The following is a 24,400-nucleotide window of genomic DNA, read 5'->3' as shown; positions in this document are numbered from 1 at the left end:
AGGGGAGAAGAAGGAGTGGACTCAATCTGGGAAGGCCTCCTAATTTATGTAAGTAGTGTGGCTCAGTGGAAAGAGCCCGGGCTTGGGAGTCAGAGGTCATGGTCTGCTGTGTGACCTTGGGCAAGTCACTTTACTTCTCTGAGCCTCAGTTACCTCACCTGTAAAATCAATCAATCAATCAATCGTATTTATTGAGCGCTTACTGTGTGCAGAGCACTGTACTAAGCGCTTGGGAAGTACAAATTGGCAACACATAGAGACAGTCCCTACCCAACAGTGGGCTCACAGTCTAAAAGGGGGAGACAGAGAACAGAACCAAACATACCAACAAAATAAAATAAATAGGATAGAAATGTACAAGTAAAATAAATAAATAAATAGAGTAATAAATACGTACAACCATATATACATATATACAGGTGCTGTGGGGAAGGGAAGGAGGTAAGATGGGGGGATGGAGAGGGGGACGAGGGGGAGAGGAAGGAAGGTGCTCAGTCTGGGAAGGGTCTGGGAAGAGGCAGTCAGAAGGTCATCAGTTCTAATCCCAGCTCCACCGTTTTGCTGTGTGACCTTGATCAAGTCACTTCACTGTGCCTCAGTTCCCTCACCTGTAAAATTTGGATGGAGACCGTGAGCCCCACGTGGGACAGGGATTGTGTCAAATGGGGATTAAGACTGTGAGCCCCACGTGGGACAACTTGATCACGCTGTATCCCCCCCAGCGCTTAGCACAGTGCTTTGCACATAGTAAGCGCTGAACAAATGCCATCATCATCATTATTATTATTATGGGTTCGAATCCCGACTCTCCCTCATCAGTAGGAGTAAGCGCTGAACAAATGCCATCCCTATTGTTATGATGGTGATGATGATGATGCAGGGCAAGGCCGCGCCCCCAAATGGTTGGAGCTGGGGGGGGGGGAGTTGGAAGAAGGGGCTTAGGTGGAGCGTTTAGGGGGCTGCACGTGTTTGGCAGGGGGGTCGACGGGCGGGTCCCCGGGCTGGGGGAGGGTCCGGGGAGGGGAGGGGAGGGGGCTTTGCTGCCCTGGCGCCTGCGCACTGGCTCCCGGCCGGCCTCCCCCGGGGTGGGGCCGGCCCAGTCCCAGTCCCAGTCCCAGTCCCAGTCCCAGCAGTCCCAGTCCCTCCTCTGCTCGGAGATCGCTGCGGACACGGTGAGCCCCCCGAGCTTCACACCCATCCTGGAAAGGGGGGGGGGGCGGCCCTGTATGTGTCTGTCTACGTGTGTGTGCACGCGTCTGCATCCTCTCTCCCCCCCTCTCCACCCCCCCCCCCCCCGGTCTTACCTCCTTCCCTTCCCCACAGCACCTGTATATATGGATATATGTTTGTACATATTTATTACTCTATTTATTTATTTTACTTGTCGTCTGCATCCTCGTTTGTACATATTTATTACTCTATTTATTTATTTTACTTGTCGTCTGCATCCTCTCTCTCCCCCCCTCCATCCCCCCCATCTTACCTCCTTCCCTTCCCCACAGCACCTGTATATATGGATATATGTTTGTACATATTTATTACTCTATTTTACTTGTACATATCTATTCTATTTTATTTTGTTAGTATGTTTGGTTTTGTTCTCTGTGTCCCCCTTTTAGACTGTGAGTCCACTGATGGGTAGGGACTGTCTCTAGATGTTGCCAATTTGTACTTCCCAAGCGCTTAGTGCAGTGCTCTGCGCGTAGTAAGCGCTCAATAAATACGATTGATGATGATGATGATCCTCTGGACGGGGGCCGGGCCACCGTGGGAAGCCCCCACCTCACTTTGGATGCCAGGGAAAGGTGGGGGGCCGCCCTGCTTGGAAAGCGGGAACAGGGTGGGGGACACTCAGGATTGGAAGCAGGGAACTGGGGGGACTCTGGACCCATCCCAGCCCCCCATCCCACCCCATCCCACCCCAATCCCTCCCCAGGGGGGACTGGACAGGGGCGCTCCAGGGCCCACGTGCCTGGACCCCTAGGCCCCAAATGTGGGGCCCTCTCTATATGTCTATATGTTTGCACCTATTTTATTTTTATTTTATTTTATTTTATTTTGTTAATATGTTTTGTTTTGTTGTCCCCTTCCGGACTGCGAGCCCGCTGTTGGGTAGGGACCGTCTCTAGATGTTGCCAAGCGCTTAGTCCAGTGCTCTGCACACAGTAAGCGCTCAATAAATACGATTGAGTGAATGAATGAATTTATTATTCTATTTATTCATTTATTTTATTTGTACATGTTCGTTCTATTTATTTTATTTTGTTAATATGCTTTGTTCTCTGTCTCCCCGTTCTAGACTGTGAGCCCGCTGTTGGGTAGGGACCGTCTCTAGATGTTGCCGACTTGGACTTCCCAAGCGCTTAGTCCAGTGCTCTAGTAAGCGCTCAATAAATACGATTGAATGAATTTATTATTCTATTTATTCATTTATTTTATTTGTACATGTCATTCTATTTATTTTATTTTGTTAATATGCTTTGTTCTTGGTCTCCCCGTTCTAGACTGTGAGCCCACTGTTGGGTAGGGACCGTCTCTAGATGTTGCCGACTTGGACTTCCCAAGCGCTTAGTCCAGTGCTCTAGTAAGCGCTCAATAAATACGATTGAATGAATTTATTATTCTATTTATTCATTTATTTTATTTGTACATGTCATTCTATTTATTTTATTTTGTTAATATGCTTTGTTCTTGGTCTCCCCGTTCTAGACTGTGAGCCCACTGTTGGGTAGGGACCGTCTCTAGATGTTGCCAACTTGGACTTCCCAAGCGCTTAGTCCAGTGCTCTGCACACAGTAAGCGCTCAATAAGTACGATTGAATGAATGAATGTGGACCTCTGATTCCCCCCCCCCCCCCCCAGTTATTGCTCAGTGGAAGGGGGTGTGTGTTGGGGTGATTGTGTGGTTGAGATTGTGTGTGATTGTCCGGATAAATGAGACCACAACATGATTTCTGTCTCCGGGTGCCTCGTGTAAACGTGCAACTTCCGAACCGGGGGGCTGCTCATTGTTTCTTTGTTTTGCGCCCGGGCGCTGGACCGTGTGCCCATCGAGGGGTTGTCTACTTAATAATGATAATAATCATGGCATTTATTAAGCGCTTACTATGTGCAAAGCACTGTTCTACTTGAAGTGGGCCATATGCGCGGCCTGGCGTCTCTTTGTTTCTTCATATCCCACCCCCCTCTCCTCCTCCTCCTCCCCCTCGGCCTAGTGCTGGGCTTTGGTGGTCTCACCTCGTGCTCATTTAATAATAATAATAATAATAATGGTATATGTTAATAGTTAATGGTATTTGTTAAGCGCTTACTCTGTGCCAAGCACTGTTAATAATAATAATGGCATTTGTTAAGCGCGTACTATGTGCCAAGCACTGTTAAAATAATAATAATGGCATTTGTTAAGCGCTTACTATGATTCCAAGCACTGCTAGTAATAATAATAATAATGGTACTTATTAAGCGCTTACTGTGTGCCAAGCACTGTTAATAATAATAATAATAATAATAATAATAATAATAATGGCGTGTGTTAAGCACTTACTATGTGCCAAGCACTGTTAATAATAATAATAATAATACTAATGGCATGTGTTAAGCACTTACTATGTGCCAAGCACTGTTAATAATAATAATAATAATGGCATTTGTTAAGCGCTTACTGTGTGTCAAGCACTGTTAATAATAATAATAATAATGGCATTTGTTAAGCGTTTACTATGTGCCAAGTACTGCTAATAATAATAATAATAATGGCATTTGTTAAGTGCTTGCTATGTGCCAAACACTGTTAATAATAATAATAATAATGGCATGTGTTAAGCGCTTACTATGTGCCAAGCACTGTTAATAATAATAATAATAATAATAATAATGGCATTTGTTAAGCACTTACTATGTGCCAAGCACTGTTAATAATAATAATAATAATAATAATGGCATTTGCCAAGCGCTTACTATGTGCCAAGCACTGTTAATAGTAATAATAATAATAATGGCATTTGTTAAGTGCTTACTATGTGCCAAGTACTGCTAATAATAATAATAATAATGGCATTTGTTAAGTGCTTGCTATGTGCCAGGCACTGTTAATAATAATAATAATAATAATAATAATAATAATAATAATGGCATTTGTTAAGTGCTTACTATATGCCAAGCACTGTTCTAAGCACTGGGGTAGATACAGGGTAATCAGATTGTCCCGCATGGGGCTCACAGCTTCCAGTCTCCATTTTACAGATGAGGGAACTGAGGCCCAGAGGAGTTAAATGGCTCAGCCTAGGTCACCCAGCAGGCAAGCGGCAGAGCTGAGATTAAAAGCCACTATTTCCACTGAGCCTCGCTTCTTCGCTTACTATGTGCCGAGCACTGTTCCAAGTGCCGGGATAGATACAAGGCGATCAGGTTGTCCCACGTGGGGCTCATAGTCCTAATCCCCATTTTCCAATCAATCGTATTTATTGAGCGCTTACTGTGTGGAGAGCACTGTACTAAGCGCTTGGGAAGTACAAGTTGGCAACAGATGTGGGAACTGAGGCCCAGGGAAATGGAGTGGCTCACCCAAGGCCACACAGCAGACAGGTGGCGGAGCCGGGATTAGAACCCACGTCCTCTGACTCCCAAGCCCGGGATCTTTCCACTGAGCCACGCATTTCTAGTGTCCGTCGCCGCTGTGCCCAAAGAAGCGCACTTGGTCAGAGGGTCCCAGCCACCCCCGTTGCTGAAATGGAAAAGCTCCTCACTCTCGGCTTCAAGGCCGTCCATCACCTCACCCCCTCCTACCTCATCACCTCACCTCCTCCTACCTCACCTCCCTTCTGTCCTTCTCCATCCCGGCCCGCAATCAATCAATCAATCAATCGTATTTATTGAGCGCTTACTGTGTGCAGAGCACTGTACTAAGTGCTTGGGGAGTACAAGTTGGCACCCTGTGCTCCTCTGCCGCCGCTCACCTCTTCACTGTACCTCGTTCTTGCCTGTCCTGCCGTTGACCCCCAGCCCACGTCCTCCCCCTGGCCCTGAATGCCCTCCCTCCTCACATCCGCCCAGCTAGCTCTCTTCCTCCCTTCAAAGCCCTACTGAGAGCTCACCTCCTCCAAGAGGCCTTCCCACACTGAGCCCCCTTTTTCCTCTCCTCCTCCCCACCCCAACCCACCCTACCTCCTTCCCCTCCCCACAACACCTGTGTATATGTTTGTACAGATTTATTACTCTATTTATTTTACTTGTACATATTTACTATTAATTTACTATTAATTGTTAATGATGTGCATCTAGCTTTATTTCTGTTTGTTTTGATGACTTGACACCTGTCCACGTGTTTTGTTTTGTTGTCTGTCTCCCCCTTCTACACTGTGAGCCCGTTGTTGGGTAGGGACCGTCTTTATATGTTGCCAACCTGTACTTCCCAAGCGCTTAGTACAGTGCTCTGCACACGGTAAGCGCTCAGTAAATATGATTGAATGAATGAATGAATGAAAATTCTCTTTCCCCTCCCTCCTTTGCCCTCCCCCCTGCTTTCTCCTTCCCCTCTGTCCCCAGACCCCAGCCCCCTGCCCTGGGCTTTATTTTTAGGTTGGAAGCAAAGGTGCCACTGGCACGCTGACCTTTGGTGTGGGGCTTGCAATCAAAGTGTGTCCCCATACGCAGAGGAAACAGGCATGTCCAGAGAGAGAAGGACACTGGGCATCCTCCCAGAGGGAGGGTTAGAGGGGGTGGGTGTGTGAGTGTCTCTGTGTGTGTATGCGTGTGTTGTTTAGGGGTGGGGGGGTCATGCTTCTCAGCCCGCCACTGAAAGAAAGGTTGCCGTCCGTCTTTAAGGGAGGCTTCTTCGACCAGGTCGGTTAATGGCTTTGGACGTGTGGAGCAGATGGCCCGGGAGAGAGACAGACAGAGACAAGAGAAAGATGGAGAGAGAGAGAGAGGGGAGTGTGTGTGTGTGTGTGTGTTTGTTGGGGGGTCGTGCCTCTTTGGGGGTTTATTGTTCAAATGTTGGGCAGAGAGCTTCCCCACCTCTGGGGGGCTGCAGTTGGGACCTTGTGCCTCGATTCCCCCCACGGCCCCCCACCTTCCCTGGACTAAAGCAGCCGGCTGACCTTCTTGCCCCATCTTTCCCTCTGTCTCTGTCTCTCCCCATCTCCGTCCCTCTGTATTCCAGAGGAACAGCTTTCCCCGCAGGGGTCCCAGAGTCCGGGAGGACCGAGAAGCTCTCTCACGGCCGACGGGTCACCGAGAGCCTGTCCTGCGCTGATCACCCCGCAGGAAGAAGGGGAGGGGGCTGGCGGACCCCTGAAGAGATTGTCCTGCGGTGACCAGTGGACTCCCGAAGAGACTGCCCTGCCGCATCCGCCCGGCTGGCCGTTGGAGCCCTGCCCTGGATGGCCCAGGAGTGATGTGCCAGGGTCAGGGTCGGCCCGTGGGGACAGCGAGGAGCTCGGGGGGGATGGAGCCAGCCGGGCCCCCACGAAGCTGAGGGTGATGGGGCTTGAGGCCGGTGCCCGCCATGCCCCATGCCGCCCGGCCCCACGGCCGGCGAGGGTCGGGGACGCCGGGCCGGGGCGCTAGCCGACTCTGAGCCGCCGAGGGCTCGCCATGACCCGGCGGGAGGGGACAGCCAGGGAGCCCCTGGCCGGGGCGTGGGGACACGATGGGGGGGAGGGGGCCGTGGCTGGCGAGGGAAGAGGAGGAGAAGGAGGAGGAGCCACGGCAGTGGCCGGCAAGGCGGATCCCACCCGGTCCAAGAGTTTTCCGACGCTGCCCGGCCACCGGGCCCCCCCAGACTCCAGGACGTTGGACCCGCCCCAGCCGGCCGGGGCCAGGCCGGCTGGGGATCCGGCCCCCAGCCCCTCCACCCTGACCGCTCTGCCGGGCGGGAGAGCGGGGGGCCTCCGGGTGGTCCTGACCGACTCTCGCTGCTTCCTGGCCTGCTTGTGCTTTCTGACCTTCATCCAGTCGCTCATGGTGTCGGGCTACCTGAGCAGCGTCATCACCACCATCGAACGGCGCTACAGCCTGCGCAGTTCCGAGTCCGGCCTGCTGGTCAGCTGCTTCGACGTGGGCAGCCTGGCGGTGGTGGTCTTCATCAGCTACTTCGGGGGCCGGGGGAGGCGGCCGCTCTGGCTGGCGGCCGGGGGGCTGCTGATCGCCCTGGGGGCCGCCCTCTTCTCCCTGCCGCACTTCATCTCCCCGCCCTATCAGGTCCAGGAGCTCAACTCCTCGGTCCCCAACCAGGGTCTGTGCCCTAACGGCAACGGCTCGGCCGAGGACCCCCCGGAGGCGGTGGCGGCGGCCTGCTTCCGGGACTCGGGGGGCCGCGGACACGCCCTCTACGTGGCCCTGTTCGTCTGCGCCCAGGTGCTCATCGGGGTGGGCTCCACGCCCATCTACACCCTGGGACCCACCTACTTGGACGACAACGTCAAGAAGGAGAACGCGTCCCTGTACCTAGGTAAGTTGCCAAGGTGCCCGAGCGCGGCCGGGCTACTGTCGGTCGCTCAGTGGGTGGGGCGGTGGTGTGTACTGAGCGCTCCTTGCAGCTAACTAGCCCTTGAGGACTTCCCCCGCGGATATGTACGGACTCAGTTATTTCTCTTGGCCACCCCGGTGGTTAGGAAGTGTTTTTATATCCATCTCCTCCGTGACAGCGTAAGCTCCTTGCGGGCAGGGAACGCGTCCCTTCTCTGTTCTGTCCTTCCCGAGTAGGTGGTACAAGTGGGCGCTGGGCAAATGCTACCGCTACTGCGGCGTGCTGAGCACTCTACTGAGCACTTGGGAGAGTCCAGTCGAACCCAAAGACACGATCCCTGCCCTCAGGGAGATTACAAGCGACAGTCGAGGCAAGATGGGAAGCAGCGCGGCCTCATGGGAGTCGGAGTTCTGGGTTCTGGCCCTAGTTCTGCCGCTTCTGCGCTGTTTGAGTTCGGTCAAGTCAGTTAACTTCTTGGTGCCTCAGTTTCCTCAGCTGTACGATGGGATGAAATCCCTGTTCTTCCTTCTTCAGAGACTGTGAACCTCATGTGGAACAGGGACTCTGTCCAACCTGATTACCTCGTATCTACCCCAACTCTTAGAACAGTGCCTGGCACAGAGTAAGCGCTTAACAGTTACCCTAATTATTAATTATTTTGAGCTCTCCCCGAGACCCCCCTGCCCTGTCAGGTCCGCCAGGTGGACTACACAAAGCCCACTCCGAGGGGGTGGACCGCCTGTCCAAAAGATTGGGTGGGCAGGGCTGGGAGGGAAGGTCGCGGCCCAAAGAGAAGCAGTATGGCCTAGTGAATAGAGTTCAAGCCTGGGAGTCAGAAGGACCTGGGTTCCAATCCCTGCTCCGTTACTTGTCTGCTGTGTGACCTTGGGCAAGTCACCTCAGTTCTCTGTGCCTCAGATATCAGTAAAACGGGGATTAAGAGTGTGAGCCCCATGTGGGACATAATAGTAGTAATAATAATAATGATGGTATTTGTTAAGCGCTCGGGGGATACAAGGTGAGCAGGTTGTCCCACGAGGGGCTTACAGTCTTAATCCCCATTTTAGAGATGAAGTAACTGAGGCACAGAGAAGTTAAGTGGCTTGCCTAAGGTTACACAGCTGACAAGTGGCGGAGCGGGATTTGAACCCATGACCTCTGACTCCCAAGCCCGTGCTCTTCCCACTGAGCCACGCTGGGACATGAACCGTGTTCATGGCGTCGTGGATTGAACACGGGCCTGGGGGTCAGAAGGTCATGGGTTCTAATCCCAGTCCTGCCACTTGTCTTTTGTGTGGCCCTGGGCAGGTCACACTTCACATTGCCTCAGTTCCCTCATCTTTAAAATGGGGATTGAGACCGTGAGCCCCACATGGGACAGGGACTGTGTCCGACCCGATTTGCTTGTATCCACCCAGTGCTTAGTATGGTGACTGACACATAATAAGTGCTTAACAAATACCACAATTAGTATTATGATCTACCCCAGTGCTTAGTACAGTGCCTGGCACATAGCGCTTAACGAATACGATTAAAAATACAAAAATAAACAATAGGGGTGCTGTGGGTTAGTTGTGCCTCTTTCTTTGTCCCTTGGCCCGTCAGCAAGGATAACTGAGTCTTGTTATTATTATGGTGCTTGTTAAGCGTTTACTATGTGCCAAGCACTGTTCTAAGCACTGGGGGAGATACAAGGTCATCAGGTTGTCCAATATGGGGCTCACAGTCAATCCCCATTTTACAGATGAGGTAACAGGAACAGAGAAGTGAAGTAACTAGCCCAGGGTCACACAGCAGACGAGAGTTCCTGGTAGTCCCTCGATCCAGTCCTTCCTTCAACCTGTGGGATGTATTGAATGTTTGCTGCGTGCAGAGCACTGTCCACTGAGAAGCAGCGTGGCTCAGTGGAAAGAGCCCAGGCTTTGGAGTCAGAGGTCATGGGTTCAAATCCCGGTTCCACCGATTGTCGGCTGTGTGATTTTGGGCAACCACTTCACTTCTCTGGGCCTCAGTTCCCTCATCTGTCAAATGGGGATTAAGACTGTGAGCCCCACGTGGGACAACCTGATCACCTTGTATCCCCCCAGCGCTTAGAACAGTGCTTTGCACATAGTAAGCGCTTAACAAATGCCATCATTGTTATTATTATTATTACCCTGGAGGGGTCAGTTGAGGTAAAAGAGACAGTCCCTTCTCTCATGGGCTGTCCAGCTATCTATTATTTCTATTCCCAGGCAGGTTGGGGATTTAGGAGAGGAAGCAGGCCGGGAGTGGGAAAGAAAGGAAGGAGATTTTCTTGGGAATAGATCGGGTACCCCTCCCCAGTGGTCTGGACCACCCTCTTCCACATTATAATAATAATTAATGATTATGTTGCTTGTTACGTACTTACTGTGTGCCATGCAGTGTTTTAAGTGCTGGGGTAGATAGAGGTTAATCAGGTTGGACACAGTCCCTGTCCCACATGGGGCTCACAGTCTTAATCCCCATTTTACAGATGAGATAACTGAAGCACAGAGACATGAAGTGACTTGCTCAAGGTCACAGCAGAAAAGTGACAGAGCCGGGACCAGAACCCAGCTCCTTCTGATTCCCAGGCCCGTGTCCTATCCACTGAGGCCCGCTGAGGTATTTACTGAGCGTCGACTGCGTGCAGAACATTGTACTAAGCATTTGGGAGAGAACAGTATAATTGATGTGGTAGACACAATCCTTGTCTTCAAGGAGCTGACAGACCGGTCACCTCCTCAGCTAAAATAAACCCTTTGAAAAAGCCACTTTCTCCGGGAAGAATTCCCCGATTCACTCCCACCTTCAGGGTTGGAGCTTCACTGTCTGCTCCGACGCTTGTTTATTTCATCCGTTGGCTGAGAGATTTGGTTTAGTCACTTGTCCTAGTGCAAGTGCGCACACACACACAAAAAAAAAACCACGTGATTGTGTGTGTATATATACATATACCTATATATGTAAATACGTGTGTGGGGATGTGGGGATGGATACCCCATCTCACTCTTAACTAGAGGATTTTTGTCAGTAACTGTAAGCTCCCCCAGGACAGGTCTCTCACCTCTTACTTCTTTCCGTGTCCACCCCGTGTACCCCCTCAGTTCACCCGGTGCAGCCCTCGGTTTACCCGAGTTGTTAGCGACACTGATAGTTCAGAGGGACGTAGGCGGATTTCTGACTCCGGAGAGGAGGCGACAGGGGGAAGGAAGGACAAGGCGATCGATTTTCCCCACTCTGGTGTCTAGTTTCTGCACACCGAGACAGCTACTACGACAGGTTAGGGCGTTTTGGGAGGCCAGGACGGACCGGAACCATAAATCCGATCTCAAAAAACACCGGAAGATGACAAACTTAGCCCAGCATCTTTCAGTTTAGAACTCACTGCCGACTTTCCACGCCCAGGAAGGTGATGGCCCATCTCTGTAGATGGCACGTATTTCATTCTCCTCTAGTATGTAATGGGGAGGTAGTATGGCCTAACGGAAACGGCCCGGGCCCGGGAGTCAGAGGACCTAGGTTTTAATCCCTGCTCTGCCATTTGCTTACTGTGTGACCTTAGTGAAGTCATTGAACTTCTCTGTGCCTCAGTTTCCTCAACAGTAAACTAGGGATTTAATACTTTTTCTCCCCTCATTGAGACTGTGAACCTCATGGTTCATATGGAACCTCATTGTTGCCAACTTGTACTTCCCAAGTGCTTAGTACAGTGCTCTGCACACAGTAAGCGCTCAATAAATACGATTGATTGATTGATTGATCATGGGGAACAGGAACTGTGTCCCACCGAATTAACCTTTACATAGCTCAGTGCTTGACACGTACTAAGCGCTTAACAAATACCTTAAAATAAATGAGCCCTACTGGGTGGAAAGCACTGTAAAAATTGTAGTATTTAAGCACTTATTATGTGCCAAGCACTGTAATAAGCCCCGAGGTACTCCCCCTCTTCTAGACTATGAGCCAGTCATGGGCAGGGATTGTCTCTATTTGTTGCTGAATTGCACTTTCCAAGTGCTTAGTACAGTGCTCTGCACACGGTATGCACTCAGTAAATACGATTGAATGAATAAATGAGTGACACAGGTACAAGATAATCAAGTCCCACATGGGAGACTAGGAGGGAGAACAGATTTGAACCCCTATTTTGCAGATGGGGGGAAATGAGGCATAGAAAAGTTAAGTGACTTGCCCAAGGTCACACAGCAGGGAAGTACAGAGCGGACGCTTGGGAGAATATAGTATTAGGTGCAATTCCTGCCCTAAAGAGCTTCCAATCTACTGCACAGAGAAGCAGTGTGGCCTAGTGGCAAGTGCACGGGCTTGGGTGTTAGGGGTCCTGGGTTCTAATTCCGGCTGTGTGACCTTGGGAAAGTCACTTAACTTTTCTGTGCCTTATTCTGTGCCTCACACGAGGGTCCCGCCCCCTGCTAGTAGACATGGCAGACCAGACCTGTGGCAGGGAGACGTGGGAGTGGCGGGGATACAGGAGGGGTCAATCCCTTTCCCCCCAAACCCTGACCCACCCACTCCGTCCAGGGGAATGCTGAGAAGCAGCGTAGTGAAATGAGTAGAGCCCGGGCCTGGGAGCCAATAGGACCTGGGTTCTAATCCCGGCTCTGCCACTTGTCTGCTGGGTGACCCTGGGCAAGTCACTTTGCTTCTCTGGGCCCCAGTTCCCTCATCTGGAAAATGAGGATAAAGGCCGCGAGCCCCAGGTAGGACAGGGACTGCGTCCGACCTGATAACCTTGTATCTACTGCAGTGCTTTGAACAGTGCTTGGCACATAGTAAGCGCTGAACAAATGCCGTCATTATTATTATTATCATCCAGGTGATCCCCCTGAGGAAAGCACCCACAGGCAGAGCTCAGAATCGGGCCCCACGGGAACTCGGCGAGTGTTTGGCTTCGCCGGAGGAAGGCAGGGAAGTGGGACAGATGGAAACAGCACACTGTCACTTTGCCACTCCAAACAATTTCTGAATCGGAAGACTTCGTTCAGTAGTGTTTATCGAGGGCTTCCGGCGGTTAATTTCAGGTTCTGTCTACCCGCTAGAGTGTGGGCTCCTCGAGGGCGGGGAAAGCAGTGTGGCTTAGAGGAAAGAGCACAGGATTGGGAGTCAGAGGTCGTGGGTTGTAATTCCAGCTCCGCCATTTATCAGCTGTGTGACTTTGGGCGTCAATTCACTTCTCTGGGCCTCAGTTAACTCATCTGTAAAATGGGGATTAAGACTGTGAGCCCCATGTGGGGCAACCTGATCACCTTGTATCTCCCCTAGCGCTTAGAACAGTTCTGGGCACATAGTGAGCGCTTAACAAATACCATCATTATTATTATTACTATTATTATGTGTGACCAACTCAAGCGCTTAGGAGTATGTTGCCAACAAGTTATGTTGCCAACTTGTACTTCCCAAGCGTTTGGTACAGTGCTCTGCACACAGTAAGCGCTCAATAAATACGATTGATTGATTGAGTAAGCGCCAAACTGATACAGTTGATTGACTGATTGATTAAATGAATAGACTGGCTGCCACCCGCCAGGCTGGTATGCCCACGCCGGAGGGCTTAGCAGCCACCTGGCTAATAATCCTAGTTCTTCAGATCCTCTGCCCTAGTGACCTTGGGTATTTTTGACACTATTGGGGTAGGGGTCTCAGTTGATCCATCTGGAAAATGGGGCGTGGGCCGAAACATCATGCTCGGGGTGTTGAAATGTCAAGCTCCTTCTGTCCCCACGAGGACATATCCAGAGCCCATGGCGGTTGTCCCACTTCCTCCTGGGATGCTTGACATTCCCCGGTCCCAGAGAGGAGCTTCCGCTAGCCGCCGCCTCCAGGGACGTGCTGACCCGCATGGACGGTTGCGGATTCCGGAGCGTTCCCGGATGGATCGGCAGCCACGGAGCTGTTGGCCTGTCCTTCTCCCCTCCCGCTCTGTGGACCGTACCACATGTTTAGGGCGAGGGAAGAGGATGGAAAGGACGTCTCCTTCCTCTCTCCCGGGGTGAGGAATGAGCCGCGATCTTCCTAGAGCGTGCATGCTTGGGGCATGGATGTGGTTTTTAATTGTGCATTTTCTGGGCTGGCCCGTGTTTTAAACACCCTCCCCTCCCCCGTCAGTGTAGGTATCGCCTCCTGAGACCTCTTGCTTGCTTAATCACTCTAACTAATGCACCAGATTTCCTTCCTCCACCAGGCATCAGGGAGTAAACAGAGAGAGATCAAGTTAAAACTTGAATGTGTTATGGCCATTAAAGGCTCTGCCACTTGATGATGGTGATGGTATTTGTTAAGCGCTTACTGTGTGCCCAGCACTGTTCTAAGCACTGGAGCCCCTCTTCCTGCTGGGTGTAAAATTCCCAGGAGTGCCAAGGGTTTGGGGGGAATAAGCTTAGACATTTAAAGGGACAGTTTGGAAATGGATGAATAGACAGACACTCTCCAAGTCTCAGGAGCCTGTGCAATGACCCTCGCCTCCTGTTTTCCCCATACCAATTCTTCCCAGGTACTAGGAGAATGTTCTGAGGGGAGAAGCAGCGTGGCTTAGTGGAAAGAGCCCGGGTTTGAGAATCAAAGGTCATGGGTTCTAATCCCGGCTCCGTCACTTGTCAGCTGTGTGACTTTGGGCAAGTCACTTCACGTATCTGGGCCACAGTTACTGCGTCTGTAAAATGGGGATTAAGACAATGAGCCCCATGGGAGGCAACCTGATTAACTTGTATCTATCCCAGGCTTAGAACGGAGTTTGGCACATAGTAAGCACTTAACAAATACCATCACTATTATTATTATGGAAGGAAATTTGTTCAGCACCAGTCGGTGCTGGCTCAGCTCCCCTCGTGTGCCTGATTAAGTGTATTATGGTTAAGGTGTCTCTCGCTCTTAATAACTGTGGTTAAGAATTGTGATTTTTGTTAATCAGTCGTATTTATTGAGCACTTAGGGTGTGTCGAACACTGTACTGAACACTTGGGAGAGTACGGTGTAACAGCGTTAGTAGACTTGTTCCCTACCTTCAAGGAGCTTACAGTTGAGAGGGGGAGACATATAAATATAAATAAATCAATTAAGGATAGGTACAGAAGTGCTGTGGGTCTGAGGGTGAGGAAGCAGTGGGGCAAGCACTGTACTAAGCGCTGGGGTAGATACCAGATAATCAGTCCCATATGGGGTTCTCAGTCTAAGTAGGAGGGAGAACAGGTATTGAATCCCCATTTTGCGGACAAGGGAACTGGCACAGAGAAGTCAAGTGACTTGGCCAAGGTCACACAGCAGGTACAGGGCGGAGCCAGGACTAGAAGAATCCAGGGCCTGGGACTCTTTCCACCCAGGCTCTTTCAACTAGGCCACACTTCTTCTCTTCATGTGAACTTTGTCAGTGTTCAGAAAAGAAAGGGATATGTGCATTCGCTGTCCTTGGGAGTGCTTTGCTGCCCTCCCTGAACCATGGCAAAACTAATTCTCACCCAGGAAAAGTCAGTGCAGGTTTCAGGGGCAGATTGGCATCGATTTAATAGAACTATCATTGTGGTGTCAGGGGTTGCTGAGCTGTTGGAAATAGCTCTTCCCGCGACCAGACAGCACGCCCATTCTATAACGATGTGGCGCCGGGCCAGGGAGTGTGGATGACGCATTGCACACCCTCACCACGACCACAGAAACCATTCCAATTTATGTCCTGCCGGCCGGAAGGCACATCCCTCCCCCGTCTTAACCATCGACGCCTGAGACACGGTCATTCAGATGGCCAGGGGCCAGCAGAGGTGCACGCTAGGCATCCGTGGATAACAACCCAGGGGAACAGGCGAGAGGCTTTCCCTAGGAGACACACAAACACTATTGAGTGCGGGCTCACCAAAGTCATTGGCAGAGTCATTTTGGAAGGACAACTCTACTAGATCTAGGGTGCGTGCATGCGGGTACACACCCTTGATGGTGAAATTCACCCTTGGGTGCGTGTGGGACTGCAAACGCAGGAGCCTCGGTCTCACGGACTGCCCTTCCAGGACGGCACGGCCCCCCATCCTGGCCCCGTCATCAGCCTGCAGTGTGACCTTGGGCAAGCCACTTCTCTAGTCCTCAGTTTCCTCGGCTGCTAAACGGCCTCCCTCCTCCTCAGACCGTGGCCCCGTGTGGGACGGGGGCTGTGTCCGACCTCATTGCTTAGCACACCGCTTGACTTTGAATTAGTTCTTAACCTAGGCCATTTAATTGCATGTCTGTCGTTGGCAGCGCCTGACGCTGTTTCCGTTTTGGCCTCCCTCTCACGCTGTACGTTGACGTGCGACTTTTCCGCTAGAAAAGAACTTCCCCCTCTCTGGCTTGCACTGCCCAGCTGAGACATGGCACGGTCCCGATGTGTGGAATATTTGCTCCTTCCTGGATCTTGGTTTCCCAGTTTCTGCCTGCCGCCCAGAAGCTTTTTCAGGTCTCCCCCCACTGCCCGTTCTTCTGTCACGTGCCCGCCGTGAGGCTAGGCACCGACCCCGGGAGATTTCCTTGGTTCCAGGACATTGTCGTTCATGATCCCTCCCTGCCATTCAACGTCAAGCGTGGTCCACAAGAGATGCCGATGGAACTGCTCAAGGACGTTTTATGAAGAAAACAGTGGAAATGGTTCGGCTCCGTGGCCTCGCTGAAGAAGGAAGATGACCGCAATTGATTCTTCTCCTTGGTTCACTGTAAAACTAGAGTAGAAGGGGCATTGTTTTTGAATCTTTTTTTTTTTCCCTTCATCTCTGGTCCCTTGCGGGCAGGCTTGCAGCATTCACCCTCTTGGCAAAGCCTTTCCCGAGGCCCAGAGGGGCCAGTCCCCTCCGTCGCTGTTTCTCCTCCACCCAACCTCCCCGCTGTTCAGGCGGAACAGTCTGCAGGGCAGACGGCAGACCCCAAAGGCCCGAGTTGGTGAGAACCAGGCCTCCCCCGATCCCCCGTCTCCATCGGGAGCTCCTGGCTGAAGTAATGGAGCACAAATCTGGCTGTCAGGCCTAGGGAAGCCCATGGGGGCCTGAGTGGCCAAGTGCCAAAGCCACAGTGGGAAAGTTCTTGAGAATTCCTCCTTGCTTCCCTGAGCTCCCTCAAAAGTGGGCCCTGAGTCAGCCCCAAAAGAGCAGCTTGTCAGTTGGTCGGGCGTTCCCTCGGACGTGTTTATTGCAGATGCCTGGATGCCCTACCCTCAGTGAGGCCGACGCCTGCGCCCACGTTAATCAGTCAGTCAGTCGTTTTTATTGAGCGCTTCCTGTGTGCATAGTAATGTACTAAGCATTGGGAGTGTACAATATAGCGATAAACAGACACATTCCCTGCCTACAATGGGCTTACAGTCTAGAGGGAGAGACTGACATTAATGGAAATAAATAAATTGCAGATATGGCCATAAATGCTGTGGGGCTGGGGCGGGGATGAATGAAGCTGGTGAGTTAGAGCGACACAGAAGGGCGTGGGAGAAGAGGAAAGGAGGGCTTTGTCAGGGAAGGCCTCTTGGAGGAGATGAGCCGTCAGTGAGGCTTTGAAGTGGCGGACAGTCACTGTGACAGGCCCATGGATGGAAGGGGGTGTCTCTGGAGGAAGGCTTGCTGAGCTGGACGGGTGGCATTCCAGGAGTTAGTCTGTTCGGCCAGGACGCTGGCACCGAAGGTCTTCGGTGGCTCACGGACTAGGAGGAGACTGGTGCCACCTTCCCGTTCTGAGTCTGGGGGCCGGGTGGTAGAGCCTGGGAAGGGTGGCAGGCTTCCCAGAGCCAGTGATGATGATGAGGTATTAGTTAAGCACTTACTATGTGTCAGGCACTGAACTAAGCGCAGGAGTGGATACAAGCAAATCAAGTTGGACACAATCCCTGTCCCATGTGGGGCTCCCAGTCCCAACCCCCATTTGAGAAGCAGCGTGGCTCAGTGGAAAGAGCCCGGGCTTTGGAGTCAGAGGTCATGGGTTCAAATCCCGGCTCCGCCAATTGTCAGCTGTGTGACTTTGGGCAAGTCACTTAACTTCTCTGGGCCTCAGTTACCTCATCTGTAAAATGACAACCTGATCAACTTGTAACCCTCCCCCCAGCGCTTAGAACAGTGCTTTGCACATAGTAAGCACTTAATAAATGCCATTATTATTATTATTATTTTACAGATGAGATAGCTCAGGCCCAGAGAAGTGAAGTGACTTGGCCAAGGTCACGCAGCCAAAAAGTGGCCCAGGATGCCACCACGTTGGGGATCGGAGGCCCGGGAATGAGCAAGGGTGGACTTGAGTGTGGGGAGTTGGTGTGGTTCAACCTCCCTCGGGATGGAAAAGTTTGGCGGCTGCCGCCTGACTCTGTGGCGGGCGACTCGGGGCTGCATTCTGAGCTCGTCGCCTTGTTTACCTCCTCAAGGTGTCCCTGGCAGCGAGCCCTTCTTCCCCGAGGACAAACGCCAGCCGGCTGCACCCGGCAGCTGCTCTGCTCATTTTGGTTTTCGGCATAATTACCTCAGGAAGTGCTGGAGGCCCTGGGCGGAAAGTGTTGTCCAGGGACCGAACGTTTCCCAGCCATCCCCTCGGTGGCTTGGAGGAGGCACTGGCGCGCGGCATCTCCTCCCAGGATGATGATGATAATAATAATAATAATCATAGTGTCATTTGTTAAATGCTTACTAAGTTGGTGTGGCCTCTCATCCCGGGCCCATCACCTGCCTGCTCTCTGACCTTGGGCGAGTCACTTCACTTCTCTAGGCCCCAGTTTCCTTAGCTGTTAAACAGTGAATAATAATAATAATGATGATGGTATTTGTTAAGCGCTTACTATGTGCAAAGCACTGTTCTAAGCGCTGGAGAGGTTACAAGGTGATCAGATTGTCCCACGGGGGGCTCACAGTCTTCATCCCCATTTTCCAGATGAGGGAACTGAGGCCCAGAGAAGTGAAGTGACTTGCCCAAAGTCACACAGCTGACAGTTGGCGGAGCCGGGATTTGAACCCATGACCTCGGACTCCAAAGCCCGGGCTCTTTCCACTGAGCCACGCTGCTTCTCCTAATAATGGCATTTATTAAGTGCTTACTATGTGCCAAGCACCGCTCTAACCTCTGGGGAGGTGACAAGGTGATCAGGTTGTCTCACAGTCTCCATCATTCATTCAATCGTATTTATTGAGCGCTTACTGTGTGCAGAGCACTGTACTAACCCTAAGCATCATTCCTGGCCTCCCTCCTCCTCAGACTGTGAGCCCTGTGTGGGACAGGGGCTGTGTCCAATCTCATCGTTTAGCATGGCACTCGACTTAGAATAAGTACTTAACCTAGATCATATTATTATTATCGTCCTCATTATTATTAGTAGTATTAGTATTATGATTATGGCGGAGTGGGTGGAACCCGGGCCTAGAAGTCAGAAAGTCTTGGGTTCTGCATGGCTCAGTGGAAAGAGCCCGGGCTTTGGAGTCAGAGGACATGGGTTCAAATCCCAGCTCTGTCAACTGTCAGCTTTGTGACTTTCGGCAAGTCACTTAACTTCTCTGGGCCTCAGTTACCTCATCTGTAAAATGGGGATTAAGACTGAGCCCCCCCTGGGACAACCTGATCACCTTGTAACCTCCCCAGTGCTTAGAACAGTGCTTTGCACATAGTAAGCGCTTAATGAATGCCATTATTATTATTATTATTATTATTATTATTCCCAGTTCAGCCACTCGTCTGCTGTATCTCCCTGTTCTCTAACATTGTACTGAAGTACAGAAGCAGTATGGCATAGTGGATGGAGCCCAGGTCTAGGAGTCAGAAGGACCTGGGTTCTAATTCTGGCTCCACCGCTTGTCACCTTGGGCAAGTCATTTCAGTTCTCTGTGCCTCAGTTCCCTCATCTGTAACATGGGGATGAAGACTGAGTCCCACGTGGGCCAGGGACTGTGTCCAACTTGATTTGCTCGTATCCACCCCAGTGCTTAATACAATGCCTGGCACATAAGTAAGCACTTAACAAATACCACAGTTATCATTTGCCTTATTACTGTTGAACTCTGGGGCAGATTCAAGTCCAGTCCCTGGCCCAGCCAGGCCTCACAGTCTAATGGGGAGTGAGAACAGGTTTTTTAATCCCCATTTTCGGATGAGGAAGCCGAGGCCCAGAGAAGTGAAGTGACTTACCCAAGATCACACAACTGGAAAGTGGCAAAGCTGGGATTAGAACCCCGGCTCCCAACTCCCAGGCCTCTGCCTTCTCCACTGGGCCATGGCTGCTTCTCATCTTCTTGCCTATTTATAGCCCCAGGCAAGCTGAACTCTTGGAGTGAGAGCAGTGACTCTGGAGAAAAAAAGTCTAAGACAAAAATCCCAAATCATTTATTAAACATGCCCTGCCCAGGCCAGTTCAATAATGCCCAAGTCACCATTATCTGAACCAAATCAATATTAAGCACTGCTCCCGGAGAGATGGAAGACCCCGGGATGGATTTTGATTCTGGAGGCCAACTTTGGACCTTATAGGCCTGGAGGGGACCAGGAAAGCAGGAAGGTGGGAAACAGCTTGGCCTAGTGGAAAGAGCTTGGGCCTGAGAGTCGGGGACCCGAGTTCTAATCCTGACTCCGCCACTGGCCTGCCATATGGCCTTGGCCAAGTCACTTCTTTGGGTGTCCGTTTCCTCGTTTGTCAACTGGGGATTCAGTACTTGTTCTCCCTCCTACTTAGGCTGGGAGCCCCACCCGAGACAAAGACTGTGTCCGATCTGCTAGTTTTGTTTCACTCCATTGATTAGTACAGTGTTCGGCACATAGTAAACGCTTAACGGAGACCACAGTGATCATTATCGTTGTTCTTATTGCATGGGCACAGCTGGTTTTGGAAGCTTCTCTGTGGGTTCCTTCGGCTCCGTGAGGGGCTGGGGATTGCGGGAAGGCCGTTTGTAAACCCAGGTGTTCAGGAAAGGGTAAGAAGGTTGGTATCCCCCACCTTAAGATCCCCTGCTTGCCCCCCGGATGCCATGGGGAGATTTGGCAGGTATGGCTGTGGGTTTCTAGTCTGTGGTGTGCAAACGGATCGAGACCGAGAAACGTTCTCATCACTTTTTTTAGTATATTATTATTATCATTATTAATAATAACGATAATGGTAATTGTGGTATTTGTTAAGTGCTCACTATGCACCAAGCACTGTACTAAGCACAAGATCTTCAGGTCCTACATGGGCCTCCCATTCTAAGTAGGAGGGAGAACAGGTATTGAATCCCCATTTCGCAGATGAGGGAACTGAGGCACCAAGAAGTGAAGGGACTTGCCCCAGCTTGCACAGTAGGCCAGTGGCGGAGCCAGGCTTAGAACGCAGGTCCTCTGACTCCCGGGCCTGCGATGATCTTTCCTAGTCCACGCGATCCTTCCTAGTCCACGCGGCTTCTACTGTTGATTGATTGAGACTTTCACAATCTAATGGGGGACACAGGACAAATGTAATTTCACCAGTACAAGAAGAAACGACAAAAGCGAGCAACCGCAACAAATAATTAATGTCTAAAAGGTAGCCTGGGACAAAGAGGGCTGAAATCTGAGCTGAATTTGGCGGGCTCGGTAAAGCGACGGAGAGTGACTCAGGTCTTCAAAGCAGCCCCTTCTGGACTTGATGGGTTTTCTAGAAGCCCTCAGCCGTCTCCTTGCCCACAGCATCGTCATCAGTCGTATTTATTGAGCGCTTACTGTGTGCAGGGCACTGTACTAAGCACTTGGGAAATACAAATTGGCAACAATTTGGCAACAGCATCCGCGCGGACGGGGTGCTTTCCCTGTGGCTACGCAACCAGAATGATTGCAGATGGAGAACGAGGCGTTCTGGGAGAGACGTGTCCGTGAAGTTGCTGTGGGTCGGAAATGACTCGACGGCGTAAGGCGAGTGCTTAGTACGGTTCTCTGAACACAGCAAGTGTTCAAGAAGTACAACCGATCGAGGGTGAAAGCACCGTACCAAACCCTTAGGAGAGCACGAGAGATGCAAGACAACTATTCCTGATCCTCAGGGAGCTTACAACAGTGGCACAAGTAGATGGCTGGCACATAAGAAGCATTAGCTGGAGAAGCTGCGTGGCTCAGTGGAAAGAGCATGGGCTTTGGAGTCAGGGGTCATGGGTTCGAATCCCGGCTCTGCCAATTGTCAGCTGTGTGACTTTGGGCAAGTCACTTCACTTCTCTGCCTCTCAGTTCCCTCATCTGTAAAATGGGGATTAAGACTGTAAGCCCCACGTAGGGCAACCTGATCACCTTGTACCCCCCAAGCGCTTAGAATAGTGCTTTGCACATAGTAAGCGCTTAACAAATGCCATTATTATTATTATTATTATGGCCTACATGCTTCTCTCCCTTCTCTCCTTCTCCAGCCCAGCCCACACCCTCCGCTCCTCTGCCGCTAACCTCCTCTCTGTGCCTCGTTCTCTCCCGTCCCACCGTCGACCTCCAGCCCACGTCCTCCCTCTGGCCCGGAATGCCCTCCCTCCACACATCTGCCAAGCTAGCTCTCTTCCTCCCTTCAAAGCCCTACTGAGAGCTCACCTCCTCCAAGAGGCCTTCCCAGACTGAGCCCCCTTTTTCCTCTCCTCCCCATCCTCCCCGCCCTACCTCTTTCCCCTCCCCACAGCACCTGTATATGTTTGTACAGATTTATTACTCTATTTTACTTGTACATATTAACTATTCTATTTATTTTATTTCGTTAATATATTTTGTTTTATCGTCTGTCTCCCGCTTCTAGACCGTGAGCCTGTTGTTGGGTAGGGACCGTCTCTATCTGTTGCCAACTTGTACTTCCCAAGCGCTTAGTACAGTGCTCTGCACACAGTAAGCGCTCAATAAATACGATTGAATGAATGAATGAATGGCCTAGTGGATAGAACACAGGCCAGGGATTGAGAAGGGCCTGTACTCTAATCCCAGCTCCACTACTAGTCTGCTGTGTGTGACCTTGGGCAAATCACTTCACTTCTTGGGGCCTCAGCGACCTCATCTGCAAAATGGGAATTAAAACTGTTAGCCCCATGGGAGAGGGGGACTGTGTCCAACACAATTTGCTTGTTTCCACCTGAGCGCTTAGTATAGTGCCAGGCACATAAGAAGTGCTTAGGAGATGCCACAATTATTATTATTATTTAGGAGGGTCAGAGAGCAATAGAGGGCTGAAATAGCAGAATGAGTCCCCAGGAGACTAGGCCCATAGTTTTAAGTGCCAAGGAAAGAATGAGACAGTGTCAAGTGACTTGGTTGTGATTTCTTTGAAGACGCTCTGTGAAGAAGCTGGGGAGGGTGGATCTTAGTGGGATTTGGAATTAATCATTTAATGAGCGCTTATCTCCCCTCCTCTTGAATACCTTATTGAAGGCACATCTCTTCCAAGAGGCCTTCTCAGAATAGGCCTCACTTTTCCTCATCTCCCTCTCCCTTCTGCGTTACCGTATAATAATAATAATAATAATGGCATTTATTAAGTGCTTACTAAATGCAAAGCACTGTTTTCAGTGCTGGGGAGGTTACAAGGTGATCAGTTTGTCCCACGGGGGGCTCACAGTCTTCATCCCCATTTTACAGATGAGGGAACTGAAGCACAGAGAAGTTAAGTGACTTGCCCAAAGTCACACAGCTGACAATTGGCAGAGCCGGGATTTGAACCCACAACCTATGACTCCAAAGCCCGTGCTCTTTCCACTGAGCCAAGCTGCTTCTCTGCTTACCTTGACTTGCTACCTTTGTTCTTCTCCCCCTCCCAGCCCCGTACCACTTAACGTCCCTATCTGTCATTTAATTTATTTGTATTGATGTCTGTTTCCCCCTCTGTAGACTGTGAGCTCATTGTGGGCAGGAAATGTCACTGTTTATTGTTGTACTTTCCCAAGCGCTTAGTACAGTGCTGTGCACACAAGAAGCGCTTAAAAAATACGAATGAATGATGAGCCCCGGTACTGAGCACTCGGGAGAGTATGATATAACACAGTTGATAGGCACGTTCCCTGCACCCATGGAGATGCCAGTTCAGAGCAGTGTTGGAAGGTGGTGAGAGTGTGGAATGGAGGGTGGGAGCTCAGGGGCGAAGGGGGGTTCCGGGGCAAGGGAAGCCTGGGAGCGAGGGGTTGGAAGTGGGAGAGCCGAAAGACGCTTGGACAAACGTCCAGAGAAAGTTCTGATCCCTGTCCTCGAGGAGTTCAGAGCCATTGGCAGAACCGAGACGCTACCAATGAGGACTTCGTGCCGGGAGAAAAAGGGCTTTAGCCCGACCGGCCCGGAAGAAATCCAAAGGCCCCTGGTGGTCAGCAGGTCCCCCGTGGTCAGTAGCGAGGGTCAGCGGGTATGACCACCGCTGCTGGGTTCTGGGCTGGGGCTCCATCTGTGTCTTTCCCTCTCTTACAAAGCTCCCTGTGGCATCCTTTTTTGCCTTTTCTGGGTTCTGGGCACAGCCAGCCAGCCCCAAGTCCACCCTCCACAGTCACAGGTGGGCATCGCCCACTGCTCACCCCTCGAAGCGACCGCCCGGACCCTCCACGGCCTCTGCCTGACCCCCCTGTCCTGTCTCCTCAGCCGTCATGTACGTCATGGGGGCCCTGGGCCCCGCGGCCGGGTACCTTCTGGGCGGAGTCCTCATCGGCTTCTACGTGGACCCCCGGACGCCTGCCCGTCTGGACCAGAGCGACCCTCGCTTCATCGGAAACTGGTGAGTCTGGCAGCCCGGCCTCGGGCGAAGCAGGCCGACTAAAGCTCAATAAATTGCTCACGATCCCCAGTATTTTTCAGAGCCCCCGCCATAGGTATGCGACCCTGAGCTGAGCGCCTGCCGTTTACAGTGTGGTGTAGTAGATGGAGCATTTACCTGGGAGTCAGAAAGTCATGGGTTCTAATCCCGACTGCCGCTTGTCTGCTGCGTGATCCTGGGCAAGTCACTTCACTTCTCTGGGTCTAAGTTACCTCATCTGGAAAATGGGGATTGAGAATTTG

The 24,400-nt window shown here is 51.3% G+C and overlaps 1 protein-coding gene across 1 annotated transcript in view; it reads left to right on the top strand.

Annotated features, from left to right (window-relative positions):
* The first annotated feature begins 5,775 nt into the window (after positions 1-5,775).
* SLCO5A1 (solute carrier organic anion transporter family member 5A1) overlaps positions 5,776-24,400 on the top strand; it is a 45,022-nt gene continuing 26,397 nt past the window's right edge. The window contains exons 1-4 of the mRNA XM_038766530.1: positions 5,776-5,841; positions 6,265-6,496; positions 6,782-7,450; positions 23,987-24,119. Of these exons, the coding sequence (XP_038622458.1) occupies positions 5,776-5,841; positions 6,265-6,496; positions 6,782-7,450; positions 23,987-24,119 (1,100 nt within the window). The remainder of the gene's footprint in view (positions 5,842-6,264; positions 6,497-6,781; positions 7,451-23,986; positions 24,120-24,400) is intronic.

The sequence above is a fragment of the Tachyglossus aculeatus genome, chromosome 25, assembly GCF_015852505.1.
Source record: "Tachyglossus aculeatus isolate mTacAcu1 chromosome 25, mTacAcu1.pri, whole genome shotgun sequence".
NCBI lineage: Eukaryota > Metazoa > Chordata > Mammalia > Monotremata > Tachyglossidae > Tachyglossus > Tachyglossus aculeatus.
This window is presented reverse-complemented; position numbering and strand designations above follow the sequence as displayed.